This window comes from Parambassis ranga, chromosome 2 (assembly GCF_900634625.1).
Source record: "Parambassis ranga chromosome 2, fParRan2.1, whole genome shotgun sequence".
NCBI lineage: Eukaryota > Metazoa > Chordata > Actinopteri > Ambassidae > Parambassis > Parambassis ranga.
The window spans coordinates 6,708,926-6,733,011 of record NC_041023.1 but is presented as its reverse complement, the minus strand read 5'-3'; the positions used below and the strand labels follow the sequence as shown (position 1 = coordinate 6,733,011).

General features: G+C 41.5%; 2 protein-coding genes across 4 annotated transcripts; one reads left to right on the top strand and one right to left on the bottom strand.

The window, feature by feature from the left end:
- Positions 1-11,280: 11,280 nt before the first annotated feature.
- On the bottom strand, positions 11,281-13,830 carry cks1b (CDC28 protein kinase regulatory subunit 1B). Its single transcript, XM_028398767.1, has 4 exons — positions 13,706-13,830; positions 13,435-13,502; positions 13,154-13,281; positions 11,281-12,366 (listed from the first exon to the last, which is right to left on the bottom strand). Exons 2-4 carry the CDS (start codon positions 13,491-13,493, stop codon positions 12,317-12,319), a joined length of 237 nt encoding a protein of 78 aa, XP_028254568.1. The 5' UTR covers positions 13,494-13,502; positions 13,706-13,830; the 3' UTR covers positions 11,281-12,316.
- A 778-nt stretch (positions 13,831-14,608) lies between these two features.
- Positions 14,609-22,428, top strand: pbxip1a (pre-B-cell leukemia homeobox interacting protein 1a). 3 transcript variants are annotated; one of them, XM_028399517.1, is made up of 11 exons: positions 14,609-14,976; positions 15,735-15,866; positions 16,393-16,477; positions 16,554-16,621; positions 16,991-17,660; positions 18,706-18,921; positions 19,507-19,530; positions 19,873-19,916; positions 20,538-20,633; positions 20,742-20,922; positions 21,043-22,428. In XM_028399517.1, the coding sequence occupies exons 2-11, from the start codon at positions 15,795-15,797 to the stop codon at positions 22,068-22,070; spliced, it is 2,484 nt and encodes an 827-aa protein (XP_028255318.1). In that variant the 5' UTR covers positions 14,609-14,976; positions 15,735-15,794; the 3' UTR covers positions 22,071-22,428. The 3 variants fall into 3 exon arrangements, with proteins under 3 accessions (XP_028255318.1, XP_028255317.1, XP_028255319.1); XM_028399516.1 differs by having other exon boundaries at positions 14,610-14,977; positions 15,740-15,866; XM_028399518.1 differs by lacking the exon at positions 19,507-19,530 and having other exon boundaries at positions 14,610-14,977; positions 15,740-15,866.
- Positions 22,429-24,086: the final 1,658 nt, after the last annotated feature.

Below are 24,086 nucleotides of genomic sequence, written 5' to 3'. Positions count from 1 at the left end.
TAATTAAACACAACCCTTCCCCCTTTCTGTCTCTTTCTTTCTCTCTCTCTGCACTGTCACCTCTCTCCATCTGCCTCGCATCCTCTCCCTCCCGCCCAGCAACCTCTTTCCATCACTTCCCTGTTCTCACAGCTCTCGCCTGGCCCTTCATCCCCTCGATCTCTTTGCCTATTTGTCACGGTAGAGGTTTGATATTCACATTGGGACAGTCTTCAGAGTCAATCTGTACAAAGCACTGGACTTGTTATTCTCTTCTGCTAGTGTTAGCCATGCACCCAGTGACCTCATGTACACTTTAGGAGAATGTCCAGATCTGACAGTGCTGTTCCTTTTTAACAATGTTCTTCCGGAACGGCTGCTGCCCGCCGTCCACAGCTGAGCCCACTGACACTGACAAGCAGCCCTGTTAATGGGCCAGTCATAGTTACCCGCTCCTCTGTACTCCTGCTTTCTCCATTTTTCTCCTGGCCCCTCATCACTTCCTGTCAGGGCACAGCAGCACCATGGAAACATTCACCTGGCTTGGCAAAGACTTCTAACTACATGTAAATGTTGGCATATAAAAACAGAAGACATCTGTTGTTGCCACATTTTGGTTTCATCCAAAAAACTTGATTAATCAAAGAAATGATCCAGCCGTGGTGTTTATTCCCATTAAACACAGATATTTGTTCTTTTTTGGCTGCAGCAAACTCGTAATAACCAGGGAACTAATTAGCAACCTTTTTGTTATCTCCTTTTTGTCTTCATATATCTACAAAACTTTAAAGAAAACTTCAGACACCACAAATGTTTTGTTACTGAATGTTTTTTTTTACTCTCTACCACAGGAAATAACTCGCAGTTGAGTGTTTTTTTCTGTGTTAAAACCTCTCCTGATGCCCTCACTAAAAGGAAAAGAAAATACATCACAAGTATATCATTCATTTCCAAGGCAAAACAGGAGCGACAAGAGATTCTTGCCAACTGACAAAGGAACAGCTGTAGATATTCATTCTGATTCATGCAGTGCAAACTGGCTTAGTGTTTTGGACTGATGGAGGTAATTAGTCATGATATTTAAGCATGGACTACCTCCAAAAAAAACAAAAAAATTATACGATGAAGGTCACATATTCATCATTTCCACACATAAAATTACTGAGGGTCATAGCTTCCCAAGGTAGAGAATGGACTAGTCAGGAACAGGAAGTAAACAAGATAATTACCAGCCACAAATAACCTCAACAAATAAATCATTAAAATTAAGAATATATATATATATATATATATATATATATATATATATATATATATATATATAATAAAGTGTGTTTTGCAGGAAATATGACAATGATGATATTTTGTTTATAAAATTTGTTTTGGCCAAACAAACACATAGAAAGAGTCAAATTAAAAAAGTAAAGAAACATCTTTGAGTGCAGCCTTAGCAATTAGATTAGAGACAGAAACCAAATAAAACTAGTGGGCCATTTTAGAGCAGCCTGCTCCGACACTCATGTTTCCACTGGCAGAACTTCAACTAGAAAAAAGCACATAGCCCATAAAACTGTGGGACTGGCTTGGCACTGATTGGCTAAATTCAACAGGGACGCTCCATTCTGGTGAAACTCACAGGCAAACAAAGAGAGAGCAACCAACAGCAACAGTAGGATATGTAGACCAAGAGATGCAAAGGACCTGTCTGAGGCTAAATGCTAACATCCACAAGCTAACATGGCCATTATTATGGCCCCGTTCTCACTGGGGAAATCAGTCCGGCTAGGGCGGGATTCGGGCTGTATCTGGATATATCCAGGTTATTTTTTCTGAGTCTGAACAGCGCGAATCCTGATATATCCAGATTGATTTCAATCCACCTCTCGGAGGTGGATCTAGCCAGATGGGCTCAAATGTGGCTGAGGTCTAAACGCAAATGCAGCTAGCGAATCCGGCTAGCGACGTGATACTTCTGGTTCACGGGAACAGTGTACGGGTCGCGTACAGAAGCCGTATGTAGACAACCGTCGAACTACGACAGCTTTGCCCCGAGTTTATTTTCGACAGGGCTATAAAGGAAAAAACTGCTTTTTAAACTGAAAAAAAACAAAGGAACGAGCGACACGGAACACATTCATGCGATTCATGCACACACGCAGCCTACCGCAGCCTGAATGGACTCTGTATATTACAAGCCGCCACCTAGTGGTTTGGAGGACCGCAAACAAGCCGGATTAAGCCGGATTGAGCGCAGACACGCGTGTGTGATAGCCAGATTTGAAAAAAAAAATCTATCCAGATACAATCCTACTCTAAAGCTGGATTGACTTTCTCCAGTGTGAACAGGGCCTATGACAATGCTTACCAAAAAAAAAAGAGGGGGCACAGCAAAGTTGTTAGGATGCATCCTCTTTAAACTGAAGAGATTAGTATTCATCTTCTTGGATGGTAAATGTTGGTGTCAAAAGCCAAATGTATTGAAAACCACAGACCTTTAAATCAATCGAAAAATGTGTAAGTATGATTTCTCACAGACTGCAGTTCAACATTTTTATTTACCACTGCGCTGCATTAGTTATAAAGCTGTGCTGCCAGAGACGTCCAGTAGATATACACATCCCGCCGGGCTGTGAGTGCGGGGAATGAGAGAGATTGTTCTGGGTCTCACTTTGTCAACAATTGATTGATAAGAGGTTTTGTTTTCATGACGCCAACCAGATCACCCAACTTCCTCTCCCTCATTCAATCCCCCAGTCCCTGAAGCAAAACTAATCCTAACTAAACTCCCAGGATTCCTCCCCATCTTCCATCACCACTCCTCTTTCTCTCTCTCCCCCATGTTCTGTCATTCCTGAAGTGGCACTAATCCTGCCCCCCTTCTCTCTTTTTCATCTCCTCTTTCCTCCCCTTCGTGTTTTTATGATCTGTCGTTACCGGACCAAAACTAATCTCCCCCGTCCCAGTGCTCCTCGCCCTCTCTCTCCACCTCCCCTTCCCTCCCAGCCTCCATCTCACTCTGGCTCCTTCTTCCTTCCTGTGACAGCCAACTGTTATTCACCCCTAGACCATAACTGTATTTACCTGCTCACTCCCCACTTCTCTACAGGCCAAGTTATATTGGCAGCCAAACCTTTGGAGAAAGAAAAAAAAAAGGACCAGGTGAAAGCTGCCACCATGTTTGGATGTGATGTTCTCGCCCAAAACATCTTACACAAATAGACTTCATCTGACACTTTGTATCCAAGAGCTGTACTAGGAGAAGAAGATGTACCGTGTAATAGTGTTCTTCCACCTTTCAAGTCGGAGACAGTGGCAGTGCAGAAGGCATAAAAGCACGGTTTTTTTCCTCGTACCTGCAGCCTGGCTGAATTCAGACATCCGCTGACGTCTCATTCATATGCTACACACTCTTGACACACACACACACACACACACACAAATACTCATGTATTTCTATTGAAAGAGGCCCTGCAATTTTAGCTGTATCTCAAAGTCCACAGAGGCACAGTGGACGTGGAGAGAGCATATAAGGCTGTCAGCTCATTCTTCACAGCTCTGCTACAAATGCGTATATCTGCTGTAGCCGCATAATTACACAGTTATCAGAGCCTTTCTGGGGTCCTCAGCTAGCGACAGCATATGAAAAGACCCCAATTAAGCAATTATCTTTAAAGGTAGAGCCTAATTCAGTCATTTGAGCTCCAAAGAAGCATTGAGAAGGAGACCACAGCGGCTGACAGCTAATTCAGAAAGTGAGGCTAAAAGCATTAAGGCTCAGATAAAAATGGAGAGGGCTTGTCATCATGTAACGCTTGGAAAAATTGCACTAGCAGCACCGAAATGTCAGACTCTTGTCAGAAAAGATTACAGTTTTTATATGCATGCAGTGGACATTCATGCTACTTTATCATACATGTCCATTCTTCTAGATGTATCTAGTATCTATCTAACACTGCAGCTCTTTCTCGTGATGTTCTATTGAATAAAACAACTGAGCGGGGACATTTTTCCTCTCTCTCTCTTGCCTTTGCAGCGTGTTAGCACCTTTTAGTTCTGCTGTTTAATAATGGCTAAATGCTGCTGTCGTTTTTACAATTAGTTTCTCACGCTTTCACTCTCTGTCTTTGTCACTCTCCCTGATGTGAGAAGTCCTAAATACTGGCCTCTCTCTTTAATGATCCACACAAAATCACCAAACCACTTACACATAGTACTGTGTCATTTGGAGCAAAATGCAAAATACTTGCAAATGGGTCGATTTGTTTTTTATATATATATATATCTGCCATTTTTGCAGCGCTAATGAAAGATAATTTGTGCTTTCAAACTCTTAACAGTTTCCATCCTGTTGTCACTTGAAGGATAACGGTAGTGCCCAGAATTCTGAGAATAGCTGTGCAACCTTCTGATGTGATTAACCTAAAGACGTAAATAGATTGTTCACCTAAACCAGCCCGTCCCTGCTAAAAGGATGGCAGCGGTCAAATTTTGAAGCCGATTGAGACAACTATTGGTTACATATACGGTGCCTTTGTTTGCATATAAAAAAAATCCCAGTTAATTGTGATGCTCATGTTACAATCTTCAAAATCGTTCGCATGTTTGTGGAGTTATTATAAACCCAACAGTGGATGAGGAATCCTGGGATATGTTGGGCTGCAAAGTATCCACCTAATGCGTCCTTGGTTAACAGGGAGCATTTGTTGGCCCCCTTTTGAGGGAGCCTCTGAACTGGGACAGCCTTGTCCTGCACTGTGGGTCTCCGAACAAAACTTGTTTGAGAAACATGGCTGTTTATGATGACATGAACATGAGCACAGTTTCCCCTCCATGCTCGAGTCTAGTTGTGCGTTTTTATGTGAACACACTGCCGGTTTACTTGCCACATGTCTCTGTGGTTGTATCAATCTCAATTGTGTGTTACACTGTTTGTCAATGTGTCTTCACTACTGGGGCAAAGTGAAGTGATTGATGACTTGACTACCTCTTGCCTCTTGAGCTTAGAATTTATAGCGAAGGACACGATAGTTGTATATTTGTAGATTTTTTTCTGGTGCAATATATTCTAACCGCATGTTAGAGCAGGGCTGAGAATGTGTATCCTGCTGTTGAATTAAGAGCTAGAACTGTGCTGAATGTCTTTTCATTTCACCAACAGTACTTTTTGGCTCGTTCTGACAATAATCAACACAATGATAGCCAGACATATTGAGATGCATTATTCATTTTTTTTGTCTGTCTGATTACCCGCTACCATTTGACAACCATCACACTCAAATGTGTTTGGATTACAGGCAGCGAGGAGCGCAAAGAGGAAAATGGCTCATATATTGCCTATCTATCATGCAAAGAGGGTGTTTCACAGCAGAAGTAAACATTCACTGACTCACTGAGGGTATAGTTCATAAACACAAAGCTCTAGTCTGACACAATGTCTATCCTGAGGGAGGATAAGTAGCCTCGCGAGTGGTCAATAAGTCAGACACTGCTCCATAATGCTCCAAAAGATAAATCTACTGTGCCAAGGCAATTCATAACATTTGAGTTGTGTGGGGTCATTTAACCATTTCCATTGATTACTGTCATTTTAGTAGTGGTTACCGTCAAGGGGCCTGAGTAGAGAAGCTACTTAAGGCTTGACATGCTGATCAATAGTGCAGTCTCCAGGTCCAGACAGCATCTCACACACATCATGGCCATGTGGAAGTCCACCAGCAGATCAATACACCGAGCATATAAGCACATTTGCTCTTAACTTGCCCATCAACAGGTGCAGGTTTAATATGCCCCATTTATATGAGTGAGTCATTGAATCACAACAGATTGAATCGCCTTGTTCTACATAAAGAGAGCAGTCAGACGTTTCGACCGCCACTTGCCACTGCAAGAAATATACTAATGTTTAAAAGACCCCTAAAGGATCTGCCAAGGTTGAAAATCAAGATAAAGTGCTCAGTCGATCCTAAAATTGATTTATAACCTACCTCTCACAAAGAGCTACTGAAAATACATGAACCGGTGCCACTGTGTTTAAGGCTGATTTCATTTTCAGCCTTATTCTCTTTGTATAGAGTCTCAGGACATAATCCAAAAAAAGTAGGAGGATAATACCTCAGAGGAATGATGGAGAAGGAAGCTAAGAGAAATGCTGCGTCGTGTGTTTACAGTGCAGCAGACAGGAGGCTTGACCCCTGCCGCTCATATCGACAGACATTACTGATTTTTCTGCTTTAGGACTAGGTGTGCCACTACCAATCCCAACAGGGCGGCTCACAAAATAACTCTTGCTGGCAATTTAATTATCCTTTTCAATAGGTCAGTTCATAGAACAATTCTTACACATACACGTCATAACGTTCAATGAGCACAGATTGCAAGGTTAGATCAATACAACTAACCGGCAACGTGCCCAAGAACTAAACATCCTAGAACCTGTATCGCCTGAGGTGCTGGAGTCGCTCCCTCAGACCCGATCAATGCCTGACCGGCTGACTCCTTTAGAAGACATTTTTATCAGCGGGAGTGATTGGTGGAGGTGGACGAGGTGCTCAGGCTCAGGTTATAACCCCTTACAGGATGTTTCAGCAGCACTTAACTGGATGAACTGTGGAGTCAAAGATACAGATTTTAACTTATTTTACTGAACTGAGGCTGAATATACACAGACACAGTGAATATAGTGGAATATTATGCAGCTAAAAAGCCACTCATTCAGTGCTGTGAGCCCATCATGAGGATACCTCAGGATTGCTCCCAAATACTTTCATCCGCAGTTATGAAGAAACAGATGGCGTGGCCGCCACAGAACCCCGTGTCAACATCACTGCTTCAGTGTTTCATAAGGACACAAGATAAGAAGAACAAGAGGCTTGAAACAACCAACCTACTCAGGAGGGTGCAAATTTAAAGGCCAACTGTAGCTATCAGTGTCTTTCACAGTGGATGAAATGGGTCTGACCAGTGATGATGAAAACACAGGACCCAGAGCATACGCCAATTTTCAGACCTTTTCCTGTGACATTATTACACATTTGGCAGCTCTGTCTGTAACTTCTGTGGCTTTTCAGACCATTCTGCTGCCCTCAAATAAATACAGACAGAATACTGTGCTGCTTGGATTTTATGTCTTCATTAAGTTACTGTTCATTACTGATGGCTCGTGGTGTTAAACTGGTGTTAAACTTCACAGGGAAGCCAAGGAGCTGCTTGAAAAAGTCTTTTAAATCACATGTAGGAAAATCAGAGTGGGGTTTTATTATATAGTGCATTAAAACTTCAAGTCATTCTCTATTTCTTTTTGTCTTCTATAACACACTCAGCCGCTTTGCCTTTAAGCCCTAGACAAATCCCACCAGGATCTTTAATTTAATATATGACACTCATTTTGTCGCCCTTCGAGCTTCCTGGTCTCATGTCATGCGTCTCCGGGTCATTCCACATATTTCATTTTCCTTGACAAAAAAAAAAAAAAAAATCAGCAAATCGTTTGAACTAAATAATATATTTTATGAATGTATTATTCAAAGATTAATTTCTCACAGACAGTTTGTTGTTTCACAGAACATTAACCTTACATTGAATATTAACCTTACACTGACTCTTCAGCTTTGTATACTTTGATAGATTAGTCTTATGAATTATTTTGTGCCGTTCTGAAATTCATTTTTAGGATATAATTCTCTAGACAGTCTAATGGAGCAATTTTAGGCTCTTTGTTCCATCAGCCATCTTTCAAATATTGTCTCTCTCACTTTATATCAGACTTCTGTTTTGGAGGTGTCCCGCTGTGCTGACGACACCCAGACATAAATATCCCTGCTCGCCAGAGCACTTTTCATCTCCCCGTCTGACCTTCTTTCTCTCTCCTCTCCCAATTCTTTCTCCGATTCTCCCTTTTCTTTCCCATTCACATTTCTTCTACCCGCTCCTGTAAAGACCTATTTCCCTTTTTTTGCCAGGCTTGGCTCTCTCTCTCTCTCTCCCTCCCTCTGTGGCTTGTGTCACACCTCTTTTTTTCCCCAGTGTAGAATTTTCTTCTTCTGGTTCTCTCCTCATCTTAAACTGAGCACATCTTCACACCCAGATGTCCTCCATCACACTTCCCTCTCACTGCTCTTTTACTTTAAATTATTCATATACCTGGGTAAACTTAATAACACTTTCGAGCTCTCTTTGGTAGCTTGCTCTCTTGAATGGAGGTACAATACCAACACAGAGAGTGGCGCACAGCCCAACAGGAATCCTTTTTCAAGATGTGACCTCCTCTGAGAACATAAGCCGCCACTTTCCTATGACTTTGCCGCTACCAAAATAAAAGCCTGGAACATAATCAAGATCTATATGAGGATTGATTTACACATTATATTTCTGATATGGTGACACGCATAGGAAATCCTCATTAAGCTTGAGGATGTGACGTCAGAAATCAGCTTCGCTTTTAAGGTAAGGAGGGATGCAGTGACAAAAATGGAGCTGATCAAATGTTGCCATTGTCATTTCCAGAGTGCACACTGTGCCATGTTCAATTTAAAATGCACTAATTAACACACCAAACACCAAGTGCATTTGGGCTGCATTAAAAAAATAAGCATGGGAAAATAGCACCAGTGTCTGTGGAGACATACCCAGAATCAGTGGCATCCATGTTTTCCAGAGATGACATTAGTGCAGCGAATGCTGATTAACCACTCATTAACACAGGTGTCACAGAAGGAGGAAGTAAACAGAAATCTACCAAGTTACACATTCCCTAAAAAAAGAACACTGGGTTAAAATGAAGTCAACAGGTGCAATGAATCATTTCCACCGTGTGTTTGTGTTGTTTTTCCATATTATTATTGGGTTATTGACTCATTTTTTTATACAGCCATGCACAAGCTTCCTACCCATCTGCACTAACTATACAAAACACAATCTGCACATACATTCAATACATTTACTGGCATCTTTGCACACCTGTTTTTTTTATATATTATATGCACTATATGTCATTTTGAAGTCTTGTCAATCTGCAATTGTTTATCGCCTTGCTGCTCTATTTATTACTCATATATGATCAATAACGTATCTGACCAAGTTTTAACATAGAACATACGACAAATCATGAATCAATTATGATGAGATGCCAAACTGAAGCTTAATCAATTGAAATATCTGCTGGTTGCAGCCCTAATTTTACCTGCTTATTGTTGTGTCCTAGATTTTAAAGTCAGTATGAAACGCCTCCACTCTAAAATGAGAACAGTTGCATTAGTACTAATATACAGTGCTGCTGTAAAAGGTCATCAGGCTGATAAAGTGGTTCACCGTTTTATTCTGTAAATACAGTTTAGGATAGTGTTCACCTTTAGGATTCCAACAGAAACCAATTTTCAGCATGATTCACAGATACCTCTTTTTTTTCCTCTCACCTTAAGGCATCAAACATCTTATTCTGCCCACAAAACATCTTTGAACCTCAGCAGGTGGCACAGATTGCTGACCATCACTGCCTGCCTACTGATTACCTCGGCAAAATTTTCCAGAAATTGTCAGCAAATCTCCCCGTTATTCACAAAAACACTTTCCATCCACCATTAACTGGGACTCCTAAAGTTGTGTAGTTACTACCTACAGTGTCTGAGTGCCACCACGAGCTGTTTACACCCACTGTTAGTCTGCATGCGTCTGGAACACATTTACTGCCCCCCCCCCCTTCGCTACTACAGCAACACTGTGATACACATTTTGTAAAGCGACACAGAAAAACAGCAGACACCAATTAAATAATGTAAATCTATTTTAGTTTACACTGTGATGCAGCATGTATGCTAAAAGTTAATTGAAGCAATGCAAATGATCTTTTATTTTGGTGGTTGTGTTGCACTGCCACCTACAGGCCAAACTGTTAAGAGAGACTTCATGGGGTCAGTGGTTTTGTTATCCCATTATTATTTTCTTTTTTTAAAAAAAAAAGGGTCTTTTAGATTAGCTGCTTTGTAAACAGGTTACATTTGGTTTCACTTTGTAACTACAAACATATGCAACCAGACAATATTAATTTACTTCAGATAAGACATTTTGTAGTTGTATACTGCCAAATGCATGTTAACAGTCACATAACTTCTCATAGTACTGGTGTATAAATAACAGTGTGAAGTGTCTTTAAATTATAAAAAAAGAAAAGTAGTATGTTTTGTTATTACAGCCTGAAACAGACGGACAAAAAGGATTTCACTATTCAGTCATTTCACAACCGCAAGACAAGAACATCATAACACACCCATTCAAATAAACATCTTTTGTTAGATGATACCTGTCTTGCACATAAAATGGATTACATGCCACAATAAAGAGTGCAACCACAGAGCCAGACAACAGCTGCAGGGTCACTGTGCCACTAGATGAACACTAACTGTGTGCCACGATACACACATTCATCAAGTCTGCTCACTAGCACACACGGTCTCTTTCTCACAGCTTAATCCAGTAGGGCTCGTCACATCGTACTAACACAGGTACAGCGACACGACCCGATTATGTGCTTCACACTTATTCCAGCACCACCCTGTGTTCAGCAGTAATGAAACTGAATGAGCACCTACTAGGTACCAAATGGGTTAAAAGCAGTGATCCTGTCTGCAGCAGCATGCCTGGCAGAATTTTGTACAGGTTACACATTTATAGAAATAAAATAAAGTCTAAAAGGGATCAAATGGTGTTTGGTTATGTATATCGACCTGCACAGCAGCTTTATCAAGATTACCTAATGGTTATTTTGCTCCGTGCGTCATCCCAGAGTTTGTGTGTTGGTGTGAGTGGATGATTCAAAGCCATCCGCCTAATGCCACGAAGGGGGGTGTATGTGGTCTGCAATCTTTAGGTAGGCGTTGATGTCAAAGTAGCATCCACATGAATGCCATGACACAATATTTCCTAACATCACACTGCATTCATCTCTTCCGCTAGGTAGGCAACACAAACATCCACATGATGTTACAAGAAAATGTGATTCAACATACCAGGATGCCTTCTTTCATTTCTCCATGGCCAAGTTATGAAAATGTGCCTATTGTATACTTTTCCAACACAAAAATGAACACTAAAAATGTGTATAGCTTTTCAAAACCTCCATAAAAAGCATCCAATCACAATTTTACAAGCAGCACAGAGACCAACTTCCAAGGGACAGCCTCCCTCTCCTTTTCATGCTTTTTAAACCAGAGCAGTGATGTAATATTTGGCAAAATGTCAACCATTAATTCTTCAGATAAACTGAAACCAATTTGTAATACACATAAAATTACTAACGAGTTTTGTAAATGTACAGGAATATAATTTTTATTTCAGTTGTTCCATCAAGACTAGCCAATGAGGATGCTTTAATAATTCTGAAAGGCAGAAAACAAATCTAACCACACATGTAATTATTAAAAACAAATGACCCCAAGCTATTCAATGCAAGTTAGTCACAACAGCAGCTCCATTTGTAGTAGTAGCAAAAGGGGACAGACAAACAGAAATAAGAGGGTGCAAGCATTAAGAAGAATTAAGACAGTGGAAAAACATTCAATACCAAAATAATTGGTTTTCCAGCCTCTGATGAAATGGTCTGGGTTTATTCTGCATGTAGCGTCTGCCACCAAAATAATCAACCTTTAACTTGTACATGCATTTTAATGTGTGAAGTGGCTCCATTATCCTACAGTAGTGAAACCTCAAACACCGCCAAAACACAAGACCGCACAAGTTTTCATTTAACACATTTCATAAATACTGAGCAGTTGAACTGGTACAGTCAGCCGGAAGCAAAAGCTTTGTTCTGAAGTAGGCCACAACTAATATTGTCCTCTTTAAACAGAATCAAAAGCAGTTTTTTCCCCCCACTAAATGACTCAGATACAGATTTTCATGCACATAACAGAATATTGTTTATCGATTTACAGTGTCATTTAATCTAAGCAGCAACATGTCACTTAAAACCGTCGATGTTAAAATTTACGTCTCATCCAGCTATTCTATCTGGACTCCACTATTAGTCTAAAAAGCTGGATTTTCCAAGCAGCTTCAGCAAGATGGACAGACAGGTTAAGTCAAAGGGACATGTTTCTGGCAGACGCTGTGTTAACACATGCAGAAGTCTTTTCAAGTGAAGGGTCACCATTTCTTTTTCCTTCGATGCATACTCCATTTCGCAACCACTGTTCATAAATGTTATAGTCCATCTCCAGGTCCAACTTGATCAGTCCAAATCACCTACCACATAAGAGATTGGTAATCTGATACACTGATTCCTACTTGTGATGAGTAGATCTGTGGCAGTGTAGGACTGATCTTCAGAAGACCAAGAAAATCTCCCTTATTTTGTGGTTTTGGGTAGAGGACGCCGAAACAGCAAGATGTGTGGCTCTAAAGAGTGAGAGAAGAAAGCAGACAATATATTGGGCTGAAATGTTTAACTGGTGATGTTGTAGCTCTGATTGAGAGAAATTTGACACTTCAAGCTCTTATTCTTTTTGTTTTGAACAGGGGCTGTGACTGGGTGTGGAACCTGTCTTCGGAGGAAAAAGTCTAATAAGCCTAGGAGGAAAAAGTGACCTAATTCTCGAGCCATTTCTAGTTTGATCAGAAATGCTAATGCTTTTAGCCACCAAAGCTATTATTTAACTGACCACATCTCCTCACATCTTTAAGAGCTGTAAATGTATTCAAAGACAACCCCATTAGGACTTCTAACAGAAGCTAGTTATTGATCATTACACAAAAGAAGTAAACGGGTAACCAGTCAGCTACAGAACAGAAATAACTAACACTGTTTACCAGCGTTTGACACCATAAGTTACACAGAATTTTAACCAGAACTAAAATAGTGTGACAGTCAAAAGGAAACAAATAGCCATTCATTTGAATGTGCTATCAAAAGCAACTGATCACAAGGCTGCTGAGCAAATGAGCAGAAAATAAATTTAAAGTGACATGAGCTCATATTACTTTTGCTTGAAAGCCAGATAAACTTATAAATAAAACCTATATAAAAAATAAAAGCTATAAAAAGAATGAGCAGTCTAAAAAATATGTTTTGATACTTATGTATTGGTATGTATCCTTTAGACACCTTATAAGGCATTAATGTCGTAATGTTTTTACAGTGTCTGGACATATTTTCCGACCTAGAAGATATAAATGAATAAAATACCTGGCTGATGGATCATGTAATGCACCCATCCTTGGCTTTGCTGGACCCCGAGGTTCCTCCACTCCGTCTCCGACATAAGGTGAGTCTTGGGTACACGCTTTGCAATATCTTTGGGGAGCATTACATGCCTATAAACATGAATACAGTATAGTTTGATTATATTTATAATGCGCTGCCGCTATTTGTTAAACAGTGTCACGTTAGCCAAATGTCAAACGTCACTTTAGAAAACTGCTAACACAGTTACACTGGGTGTTGTGTGAATCGTGAACCGTACCCACCTGTATTCGTATTTGTCATCGTCATATTTATCCGAGTAGTAAATCTGTTTGTGAGACATAGCAGCAGCCTGGCGGAGACATTTTAAATATAAGTTAACATACAGAAACTCGAATAATCAAAGTCATGTAGTGATAGAAAGTCCATGTTGCTAAAGCACTGAAGCTAAGCTAACGTCGTTCAAGTTAGCCGAGAACATTTCAGTAGTTTTAAATACCTAGATGTTATCTTTCTGCTGTCGTGGGACACACTGAATAATGTTTAAAACTTTACCTTATGTATATGTCACAGTGTATATTGATGTAAAAAGTCAACTATTCCAGTTATTTGCGTCCAACAACAGCGAGATGTTTGCTCGTTCTTTGTTTCCCTCTCGAATGTTTGCAAGCCCGCTTTTCACCGTTCAAATTGACCTCGCCTCCTCCCATTGGCCAGTCCAACGGAAGAGCTCTTCTGTGATTGGTCACTTCTATCTGTCGCAGGAAAAATACGTAATCTCCGTATAGCTTCCTGATTGGATAAGACACTTCCAAGGCTTATTAGACTTTTTCAATGATATTTGAAGTGTTTTTGTTTTACTTTCATGTTATTGCATAACAAGTGTCCTAAATAAGTTTGACTGTCAATGTAACTATAATTTATATCATAAGAAGGAGGGACTGGAGTAAATGCAGAATAAACATATCCATACAAATGTATGTTCAGACATGACAATACACCAACTAATAAAATGTTCATCTTAATTTGGCATGAATTTAACAAAATAAAATACCTTCTTAATCAAGTGCCTTCTGAAAATTGAAAAACAGACCAATACACATAAAACATCATACAAGGGTCATCCATTGACTTTGGGATACAATGTAAAGAAGTCATTTGTTTGTATTTTTACCCAAGGAAATCACTGACATGCTGTTTTGAGTGGGGTTTTATTTTAAGATATGCAGCAGAGGTGGAAAAACAAATGTTAGTAACGCAGACAAAACTATCAACAGGATAATAATAATAATAGAGGAGAAGGAGTAGAATGATGAAATGAATGTCTACACGGGAGCAATAGGAGCAGAGGGGTTGTCCAGTCTGGTAAGTCCCGCATAAATATAGCTCTGCAGACGTGTCAGTAAACGGCTGGCTCTGGGAGCCTCTCCCTCTTGTGTATATATATATATATGTGTGTGTGAGAGAGAGAAAGAGAGAGAGTGTGAGCACACAAACATCTCACATGCAGTTGTATTATTATAAACCAAGCAGAAGGAGCCTGCATCCATCACCTGCCACTTCCACCTGCGGACGTCAATCATGCTGGGATGAACGTCGCTTTCCTGACACGACACTTCTATCTGATTGGTTCAGGCTGGTCCGAGGGCGGGCTCTAATTGCCTTTACTGAAATCCTATTGGACGAGAGACGCCTTGGCCGACGTGACGCAGCTTGGAATTCCCAAAGTTCCCAAGTTCAGGGAAAGAGAGGAGCTTTGTTCATACTTCAAAATAATACGTTTTGAAGACGGAAACAACGAGCAACAGAAGTGAAAGCAAGCGGGGGTAAATATAACGTCTTGTTTGTGTTTAGTGTGGGAGAAACGTGCGTGTGTTTGCATCGCCTGCTTGCAGCTGGGCCTGAGTGGGAACGCGGAAGAGTAGGAGTGGGAATATTCAGCCTGCCATCCTTTGTTTACCATCATGACTGAACCCTGAATTTGGTTTATACAGCAGTTACAGCCCATACGATTTATCTCGTATACGTGCACAACAGAACCTTAGCGTGAATACTGTTGTCGACACGTAAGTATGAGCCTTTGTTTGCTCGTTTCTGGATCAATGAAGAAGTGCTCGTGTCTGTGCTTTGACCATCTTTGGTAATTCACACAGATTGACTGGATGGATGGATGGATTGATGAATGGATGGAAATAGTAGCAATGGTGATTACAGTCAAGAGATTCCAGTTCTTGTCTGACTGGATCCTTTGTTCAACTGCGCAGCGGTGTATTATGGATGCCACCATACCGTTACATAACTTGAAGCAACGACAATCTGGGCTTTATCCCGTGTGCGCAGTGCAGGAGGCTTTAGATTGTACCGAGTTTGCACAATTGTGCCCTTTTAGATTATAGTTTGCACAATGACCGTGCGAATTCTGCACAACAGCCCTCGTATTGTCTGTCATTTTCTGTGTATTTGAACCGTGTGGACTGCAGCAGGTCTGAGAGCTTGCAGTCAGATTATTGCACCAAGATAATCTCACTTTCTTTCTACGACGCATGTAGACATATTCAGTGAGGGCATGTTGCTGTTTCTGCAGGAAACATAACATAAAGCTGAATCTGTCCCGTGCTGTGCCAAATTGAGCCTGACGAGGGCGATGTCTGACAACAGCAACAGCACAGGCAGCACCGGCTCCTCCACCAACAGCTGGACCCTCCTCTCCCCCGAGGTAAGAATGGAGAACCAGATCAGGAAGCTCTGCATTTAGAGATATTTATTATCCTGTTAATAAATGGCATGGCTGAAGTTGCACCTTTCAGCCTCCAAAATGATAAAAAACATCAATTTATGAGTCATCAGTCAGATAATATGTCCACGTCTCCACCTTCTGCTGCCTCATAACACTGTGCAAATGTCTGTTATTACATATATGGGAGTGGATTAAATGTGAAGTTCTATAATAATTCAGGAACGAATAATTTAGTTTTCCAAGCGTTTCAGAAATCAGAACGGGAGACTTACTTCTAAAGAGTGAAGTCAGATAAAAGCCTGTCACTCATTTACGATCATGGGTGACCACACCGTAGGTTATATTCTCCTGCTCGGACATTTGTATGCATGAGTGAACTTGCATGCCTGTACTGGGTGTGTGTAGCTCTAAAATGTCAAGGTCCACGTTAAAGATAAGCGTTCTGAAGGTTTTAATGTAAATGCTTATCAGAAGCCTGACCTTACTGGATCTTCTTACGCTGCAGGAAGCTGCCATCGAGAATGTTGGGCCTGTTGACGACGGCACTGAGAGCCTGGGTGACGTCCCCAGTCTGTCTGAGGAGGTGGCAGGTATGAGCAAGTCGGCATCTGTGGCTAACGTGACACAAATATGGCTGCTTTGACTATGTGATGTTTGTTATTTCAGGGGCTGCTGCAGAATTCAAACCCCTGGACATTCCTGTAGAGACTGTCCTATCAGAAGAAGGTCATCAGGTCGGTGCCTTAAGTATTGCAGTCCAAGCAGGTTGAGCCCTGTTTACACTAGAGGTTGACATGTGTTTTGGGTGATCTTATCATAAGTGTTAATGTAAATGCTTGTAGTGCCCAAGATGCAGTAAGATTAGAACACACAGAACATGTTTGGTTGTATGGAATATGTGTCCTACACTCAACAGTCTCTTATCGAAGAGCAGTAATAAGCAGATATATTAAGTGTGAGACGCAGTGTGCAATGTTTTGATTGCTGTTTACTCGTTTTTCAGGGTGAATTTATACCTTTAGTTTGCTGTGAAGAAACAAAGCTAGAAGCTTTTAATGAATTTAACCTTGAAACAACATGTTCCTTATTGCCATTGTCACTAGGTGTGTCAAGAGACCTCCCCAGAGTCCAGTGAGGGTCCCATCCCTTCAAGTCCAGCCCGCCTGAGCCCTCTACCACTCAACCCCCTTGACCCTCAAGACCTTGACTTGGAGAGTCAGCCTCCCGTCATCCATGACATTGTAACCACCTCCCCCAGTGACAATGAGCATCAGGGAGCCATGCCGTTTGTCACCAACATAGATCTGGGGGCTCAATTAGATATCCCAGGCGTTGAAATCCTCTCAGTTGGACCAGAGGAATCCTGCTCTGCTCCTCCTGTGAGTGAGATCCCTGTCACAGCAGAACTTGGACTCGACATACCCGCTGATACTGACCTGAGTCCTGTTGAGGCAGAGAGTCAGCTCTTTGGCACTGAAACCGACGTTAACATCACCACACAGACCCATACAGCCACTGATCCTGATCCGTCTCATGTTGAAGCTGATGTCAGCTTTGTTCCAGATAGTACAGAGCCAGCGGGCACAGAGACTGAGAGCCTGGTGACAGAACATCCCCACGATGAAAGACCTGCAGCGGAGATTGGTGGTTCAGCTGATGTGGAAGAGGAGGAGGAGGAGGTGGTGGAGGAGGTGGTGGAGGAGGAGGCTGCTGAAACAGAGACGACAAAGCCATTTGAGACAGAGACCCAAGAAGAGAGAGAAGATGAAGAAGGTATGAGATCCTACAGGAATCAATTTTCTCTAAATAAAATGATCAGATAGGAAAACGATGATATGACAGTTCATGGCTCACATCCACAGTATGGCCACAATAATCTGCAAATAGATGCTGATGTAAAACAGCGTCATAACACACACAGATTCTCTCTCTCTCTGTATGTGTGGTTCTTACAGCTTTAAAAATGTGTTGCCTCATTTTTATTGTGCTGTAATCTTAAGTATAAGTTAGTGAGGAAATTCATATCCTATAAGCCGAAAATAATGATGGTCTTAAAGTATATGTTGACACATTGTCCCTCTTCGCAGCAGGGTCTCAAGATCAGATAATTAAACTGCACTCCCTTTAAAACACTATAACATCTCAGTTAATATTTATAAAAAAATGTATTTTTAATCAGATTTTCAACCACATCAGAATGAAAATGGGGTTTGGGTTTGATGGTCCAGCTGTTTATTGTTGGTATATTACTGCAGGGCAGCCATGAGGAATCTGAGTGCCTCATGGTGTTTTGTAATTAGCTGGAGTCGATAAAAAGAAGGAGAAAAAAACTGGGAGTCTTCTTCCAGAAGAGTTTGTTCACATGTTTGTTATCTGTGCCACGCTAGCAGCTGGAGAGTGATTTATCTGTATGACAGGGAGGCCCTACACCCTGCTGAGAAAATGAAGAAACCCCCATGCATGAAATTACTGTTGTTGTAATTTAGTGAGAAAATGTCATCCATTTCCACAACCAGCACTTCCTTCTGGTCTGACATTTTTTTTTCACATGCTGTTTACACACTCCCTGTGTTCACTTAGATTCTGGTATTTTGTGTGCCAGTAGATAATTATACTTTTGGAAATGATTGTGCTTCTGACACTTTGGTTTCCAGAGATGTGCAGATGATTTGTTGAAGCAACTGAGCCACAGTTGAATACATGTGGTTTAGGTTTTGCTGCTCATCTGTCACAAAAATCCATTTAGAAAATGTGACGACTCTCTGCTGTCTTAACATTCCTATTTTTTTTTGTTCCAAATTTCTTTTTTATTCTTTAGAGCCATCCAGTAGTTTTGATGCTGGTGATGGACTACGGAGGAGGAATGTGCCCCCTTTTGATGCGCCAAGACTGAGGACATCAGACGAGGAAGACGAGGAGGAGGAAGTTCAGTTTAAGCTTGCTGAGAAGAAGGAGGAAAAGCCATGGTTCTCCATGAACAAATGCATTGTGGGTGCTCTCATCCTGCTCTTCTTAGGTTCCCTCTTTCTCTCAGGTGAGTTCCTCTCATGTATAACTAAACCTGCAAGTTTGCTTCTGCTTTTTATGGCCCAGTGCAGAAGTGCTGCTGCACATTAGCAGTAAGATTAAAACACATATTTTCTTGTATTTCCAGCACATAAGTTTGCTGAGCTGCAGCTTTAAAGTCACATTAAATCAAATTCTACATTCCACCATATAACACAAGCTGTGTGTTAGCACAATGCTTTAGCTGAAATGCTAACTGTAGCTGGAATTGTCACAAACTATTCACAGTAGATGTAACAATAATGGCATAATAATAACAACAATATAACAGAATAACAATAATATAATGACAGAATTCTACAGTGCTCACATTATTCCTGCTGATGCATCATATCTAACCGCTCGTGTCCATTTCCATCTGCTTTAAACCTCAGTTTGCTGTTCTGTGGCTCATAAATATGCAGAAACACTCTGCTAGCCATTTAGAGGGAACCTCTGTTGTCAAAAAGCTACAACACATCCATTTAAAAATAAGGACTGTTTTTTGCAGTTGTCATCAGTAGTTAGGCGTCTGTCTTTAGATGTTGTTGACTAAGCTGTACTGTGTCAACAGGTTTCCTCTCTGACCTGGATGATGGTAGGTCCAGCACTAAAGATAAGACAGCAGTGTAAGCTTCTGTGCTCACTGTCTAACGCTCAGCAGCTTGTCAAAGCACTGATCTTGGCTGACAGCTCATGCATCAGCAGTAAAAAAAAAAAACACAACATGCATCCTGAATTGTATGGCTGTTTTGAAGGGCTCGCTGTGTTTGGTGAGCAAAATACGTCACACAAATTTGCATACAGATGGTATGAGCCTTGAAGAATGCACTTGACAACAAAAACAACTTGTGCTGTTGTGTGACAGCTTGGCAGCTCTGTGTAAGTAACAGTGTCTTACATAGGACTGGTGTGAAGGTGTCATTTTCTCATCTGACAGGTGACTTAGACGCCCCCGAGCTGAGTGATGGAGAACAAAGCCAGGTGTGTTTGCACTGTCTCTTACTCATTCCCCCGTTCACACTGGGGAAATCAATCCGGCTGAAGTGGGATTCGGGCCGTATCTGGATATATCCTGATTTTCTGAGTGTGAACATCGCAAATCGCGCTATATCCAGCTTGATTTCAACCCACCTCTCAGAGGTGGATCTAGCCGGATTGGCTCAAATGTGGCTCAGGTCTGAACGCAAATGCAGCTAGCGAATCCGGCTAGCGACGCGATACTTCCAGTTCACGGGAACAGTGTCCAGGTCGTGTACAAAGCCGTATGTAAACAACCATCGAACTACGACATCTTTGCCCCGAGTTTATTTTCCACAGGGCTACAAAGGAATAAACTGCTTTTTGAACCTAAAAAATCGAAGGAACGAGCGACACGGAACAAAAACGCGGTCCTACCGCGGCCTGAACGGACTCCAGATACAATCCTACTCACGCTGGATTAATTTTCTCCAGTGTGAACGGGGCCTTAGTGTCCACTATGAGTCTGCACAGTTGCTATTTAAACACGTCGCGTGCCTTTAAGTGATAAAATGGTAAACATAAAAAAGATAGAACATTTTGAAAGTATGTGTCCTCTTCATGTGCCAATGATTTTTCATCCAGGACTGGCTTAGCAGTGATCCACAGGATATGAAAGAGCTATTGGATAAACTGACACAGGAAAACCAGCAAATCACTCAGCTAGAGGCTCAACTACAGGTCAGTATAGTGGCGTATTGACGCTAATTATGTAGCTGTGACCTTTCATGACGTTTTTTTATACTGACGAGAGGTCTTTGTCTGCATTGTGTCCATTCATTTCTTTAGTCACAAAAAGAAGAACTTGACGCTGCGCTGAAGGCTTTAGCAGCCAGTGGTGATGAAAAGGGTAAAGCTGATCTGGAAAAAGAAAATGGCAAGTTGAAGGAGGAGCTGTCATCTCTGCCCATACTGAAGGAAGAGCTAGAAAGTCTGAGGACCAGGGTCACTGAACTCAGCCAGCTCACAGGTAGCTCACAGGGTCACTGAACTCAGCTAACTCATATTTCAATAAATTAATATTTATTGAAAATGAATGTTAGAAGAGCAGGAATATAATTTTAACTCTCATTTCTTGCATCCTGCACAGCTAATCAGGAAACACACCCAGCAGCTTCAAGTTCAGCCCCCGAGCCTGATGTTAAAGATGGTGAACAGAAAGCAGCTGGTCCAGAAAAGAGGAGGGTGCCACACAATGAAGGAAAGCTGAAGAAGGAGCTCCAGAGGCAGAAGGGTCTTCTGGAGGAGAGCAAGAAGAGACTGGAGGGGATGAAAAAAGATGGTGGTGGCAGAAAAGATGTCAGGGATAGCCTGGAGGAGATTCAGAAGAAACTCTCTGAACAAGTGGAGAGGTGGGGGAAGAAGAAGCCACAAGGCACCAAATGGAAAGGGAGCAAGGGCAAAAGCAATGAGCAGAACCACTGGAAGAAAGAGGAGAAGAAGGAGAGGAGAGGAGACAAAGAGTGGAAGCAAGGCAAAGAGGGTGGATGGAAGGACAAAGAAGAGAAGAGAGAGAAGGAGTGGAAGGCTCAGAAGCAAAACTCTCACAAAGAAGCCTGGAGGAAACACCAGGACGAGTGGGAGAGGAAGAAGGATGAGCGTCGAATGGACAGGGAGGAGAGGAGGAAGGAGAAGCCGTGGCACAGCCAGCCCGGTAAGAACTCACATAGCTCTCATCCACAGCACCATCATCGCCATCACCAGCCCCGCCAGCCTCTCCAGAATGACTTCTGGAGAGACCAGGAGCAGAAGCTCCAACGCAACGTCCGCCCCCAGCTGGGCTGCACCTCTGTGGAGGACTGCGCCAGCAAGGAGGGGCTCTTCCCCGTGGAGCTGTCTGAGTTTGAGGAACTGTTGGAGGGCTACCTGAGCAAGTTTGAAGGGTCTTCGACGGAGAACAAGGACAAGATCAGGAAGCTGGTGGCAGAGTTCTTTGAGGACGGTGTGTTTATTCACGACCGGGTCCTTTTTAGTGACTTTGCCGAGGATGTGGCGGACATCCTGGAAGACATGGTGGACATTTTAGAGGTCGACGGAGGGAAGGATGACGACTCCCTGGAGGAGGAGATGGAGGAGTTTGAACGAGAAGCCCTGTGGAAGTTTGCTGCCACAGCTTAAAAACACAGACACAGAGAGGAAGATGAAGATGAAGATGCAGCACATGCTGTGGTTTTATAGGACATTTCTTGCCTACCTTCTCCTCAGAGCTGTAATTGTAGTAGCTTCTGGTACTGAGTGGTCTCATCAATGTGTCCCTCTGAGTCTGTAACTATAAGCTAGACTTCTATTTGTCATTTTTTTGGAATTAGTTGTTGTTACCTACCTCTGTCAGCTCATGCCTCCTAAAAACAAAACCCTTCATATGTGTTGTGTGAAGTTTCCCCAGCTACTTAGTGCTACACATGTGCATGTTACAGTCCATGATGTACATTTCAATGGATGACATTCAGATCACACTAAAAAAACAGTTGTCTTACAGAGATGGTGTTTGCAAATAATTCTGCGTAGGGAAGAAAAAAAAACATGTTTAATTAACGTTTGGCCAAAATTTGACTCTAAGCAGGTTAATGCTAATGTTTGCAGATACCGTTTGCCTGAAGTCCAGGTGGAGCTGTTGAATCCCAGAGGATCAGATTGTGGTTCTTTCAGTGATAAGAATCAGATCAGGTCAGACCAGTTTAGTGTCAGCAGCTTTCTCACACACACACACACACACACACACACACAAACAGACAGGCAGGTTTGAGTGCCCTGAGCATTTTATTTTCTAGCTTTGAAAGACTTTTTCATCAACTGACTCCCAACTGACAGCAGATCTGTGGAACAACCAGGAATCAGTCTGTGACAAACTGACAGCGCTGCTCAGCAGTGATAGCCATAGTTTAATTAAATGACTGCTAAACCACTTTAGCACTTTTCCTTAAACCTTTTGACAGACAGATATTAGACTTTATTTCTCTTTAACATTGTAATGTAGCCATTTGGACCTCTTACACTTTTACCATATTTCAGTGTAGAGGTTAGTGGTTTGTTGTAAGAGTTTCTTTTTCTTTCGTTTTTCTTGATTCACCAAAAATTTAGATTGGCAACCAAACCAGTATTTTTTCTGTTTCCTCCCTTTTTTTTCACATATGCACACAGATGATTTAGTAGCAGTTTTTTGGGAGGAATAGGAACAATGAAAATAAATGCTGCTTTGTTTTATTTTAGGTTTAGTATGCCAGGTAAAAAAAAGCATTGCAGTGTTGCTTTTTAGTGGAAGTAAAGTAAAATTGGGTGTTTCTCCTTCTAATATGGATATGAAGTTAGAACTGATTGTGGTCGTGGTGTTATTCAGTAATTGAATCGTTTATTTATTCTGTCACTACACTGCAACTTTGATTTTAAACAAAACAAAAACACACAGGCCAAACACACTGAATGTGAAGAATTTTCATTTGTTTTCAGAATCGAAGCTCGCCGGCTGCTGCTTATGTGCCTTTTTATTGTGATAAATATCTCACATTGGGCGACAGGTCTTTGATTTCAATTGCTTCTTAAAGACTAAGAAAGAAGTTTACTTGTGATTTTACTGCCGTTTAAATGGCGGAGAATGAATGTCATAGAGTTTACACGTCGAAGTGTTGGACTGATTTGTGTTGGTTTGTAGAGGGAGACTTTTCTTTCTGATGGTTTCCAGACCAAAGTGATGGAAAGAAGGAAGGAAAGCATGCTGTAATCTCAATGTTGGAATCCTTTAATGAGAGTTGAATCAATATTTGAGAAGTATTTTTTTTTTTGTCTTTGTGGGACAACAGTAGGGCTCGATGCTTACTGATAATGTAGGACCTGGCTCAAACATGGATGTAATTAATCCCATTTCTCTCCCCTGTCATCAATGATGTCCTCTTCTAGAAAGTCAGTGTTGAGTTCAATAAATTTTTCACCATTAAGGATGTAAAAATGTGTTTTTTCTTATGTGATGATTATTAGAAGTTCGTGTTTAAATGTGGCCCTGTCACTACTGAAAAACTACACAGTGAGACGCAGCAGAAGTGTGTGACACCTCTGACTCAGTCTCCTCTAAGAAGCGGAAGTGTTGGCATGACAGGCATCTATTATCATAACTCTGATGCTAAACTAAAGTATTTACAA

Excerpts from the sequence above, each read along its gene's own strand:
- cks1b (XM_028398767.1), bottom strand. The coding sequence starts at position 13,493 with ATGTCTCACAAACAGATTTACTACTCGGATAAATATGACGATGACAAA. Across the intron at positions 13,282-13,434 it reads GATGACAAATACGAATACAG|GCATGTAATGCTCCCCAAAG; the intron begins GTGGGTACGGTT and ends TCATGTTTATAG. Across the intron at positions 12,367-13,153 it reads TTACATGATCCATCAGCCAG|AGCCACACATCTTGCTGTTT; the intron begins GTATTTTATTCA and ends CTCACTCTTTAG.
- pbxip1a (XM_028399517.1), top strand. The coding sequence starts at position 15,795 with ATGTCTGACAACAGCAACAGCACAGGCAGCACCGGCTCCTCCACCAAC. Across the intron at positions 16,478-16,553 it reads TCTGTCTGAGGAGGTGGCAG|GGGCTGCTGCAGAATTCAAA; the intron begins GTATGAGCAAGT and ends TTGTTATTTCAG. Across the intron at positions 20,634-20,741 it reads AGCTAGAGGCTCAACTACAG|TCACAAAAAGAAGAACTTGA; the intron begins GTCAGTATAGTG and ends TCATTTCTTTAG.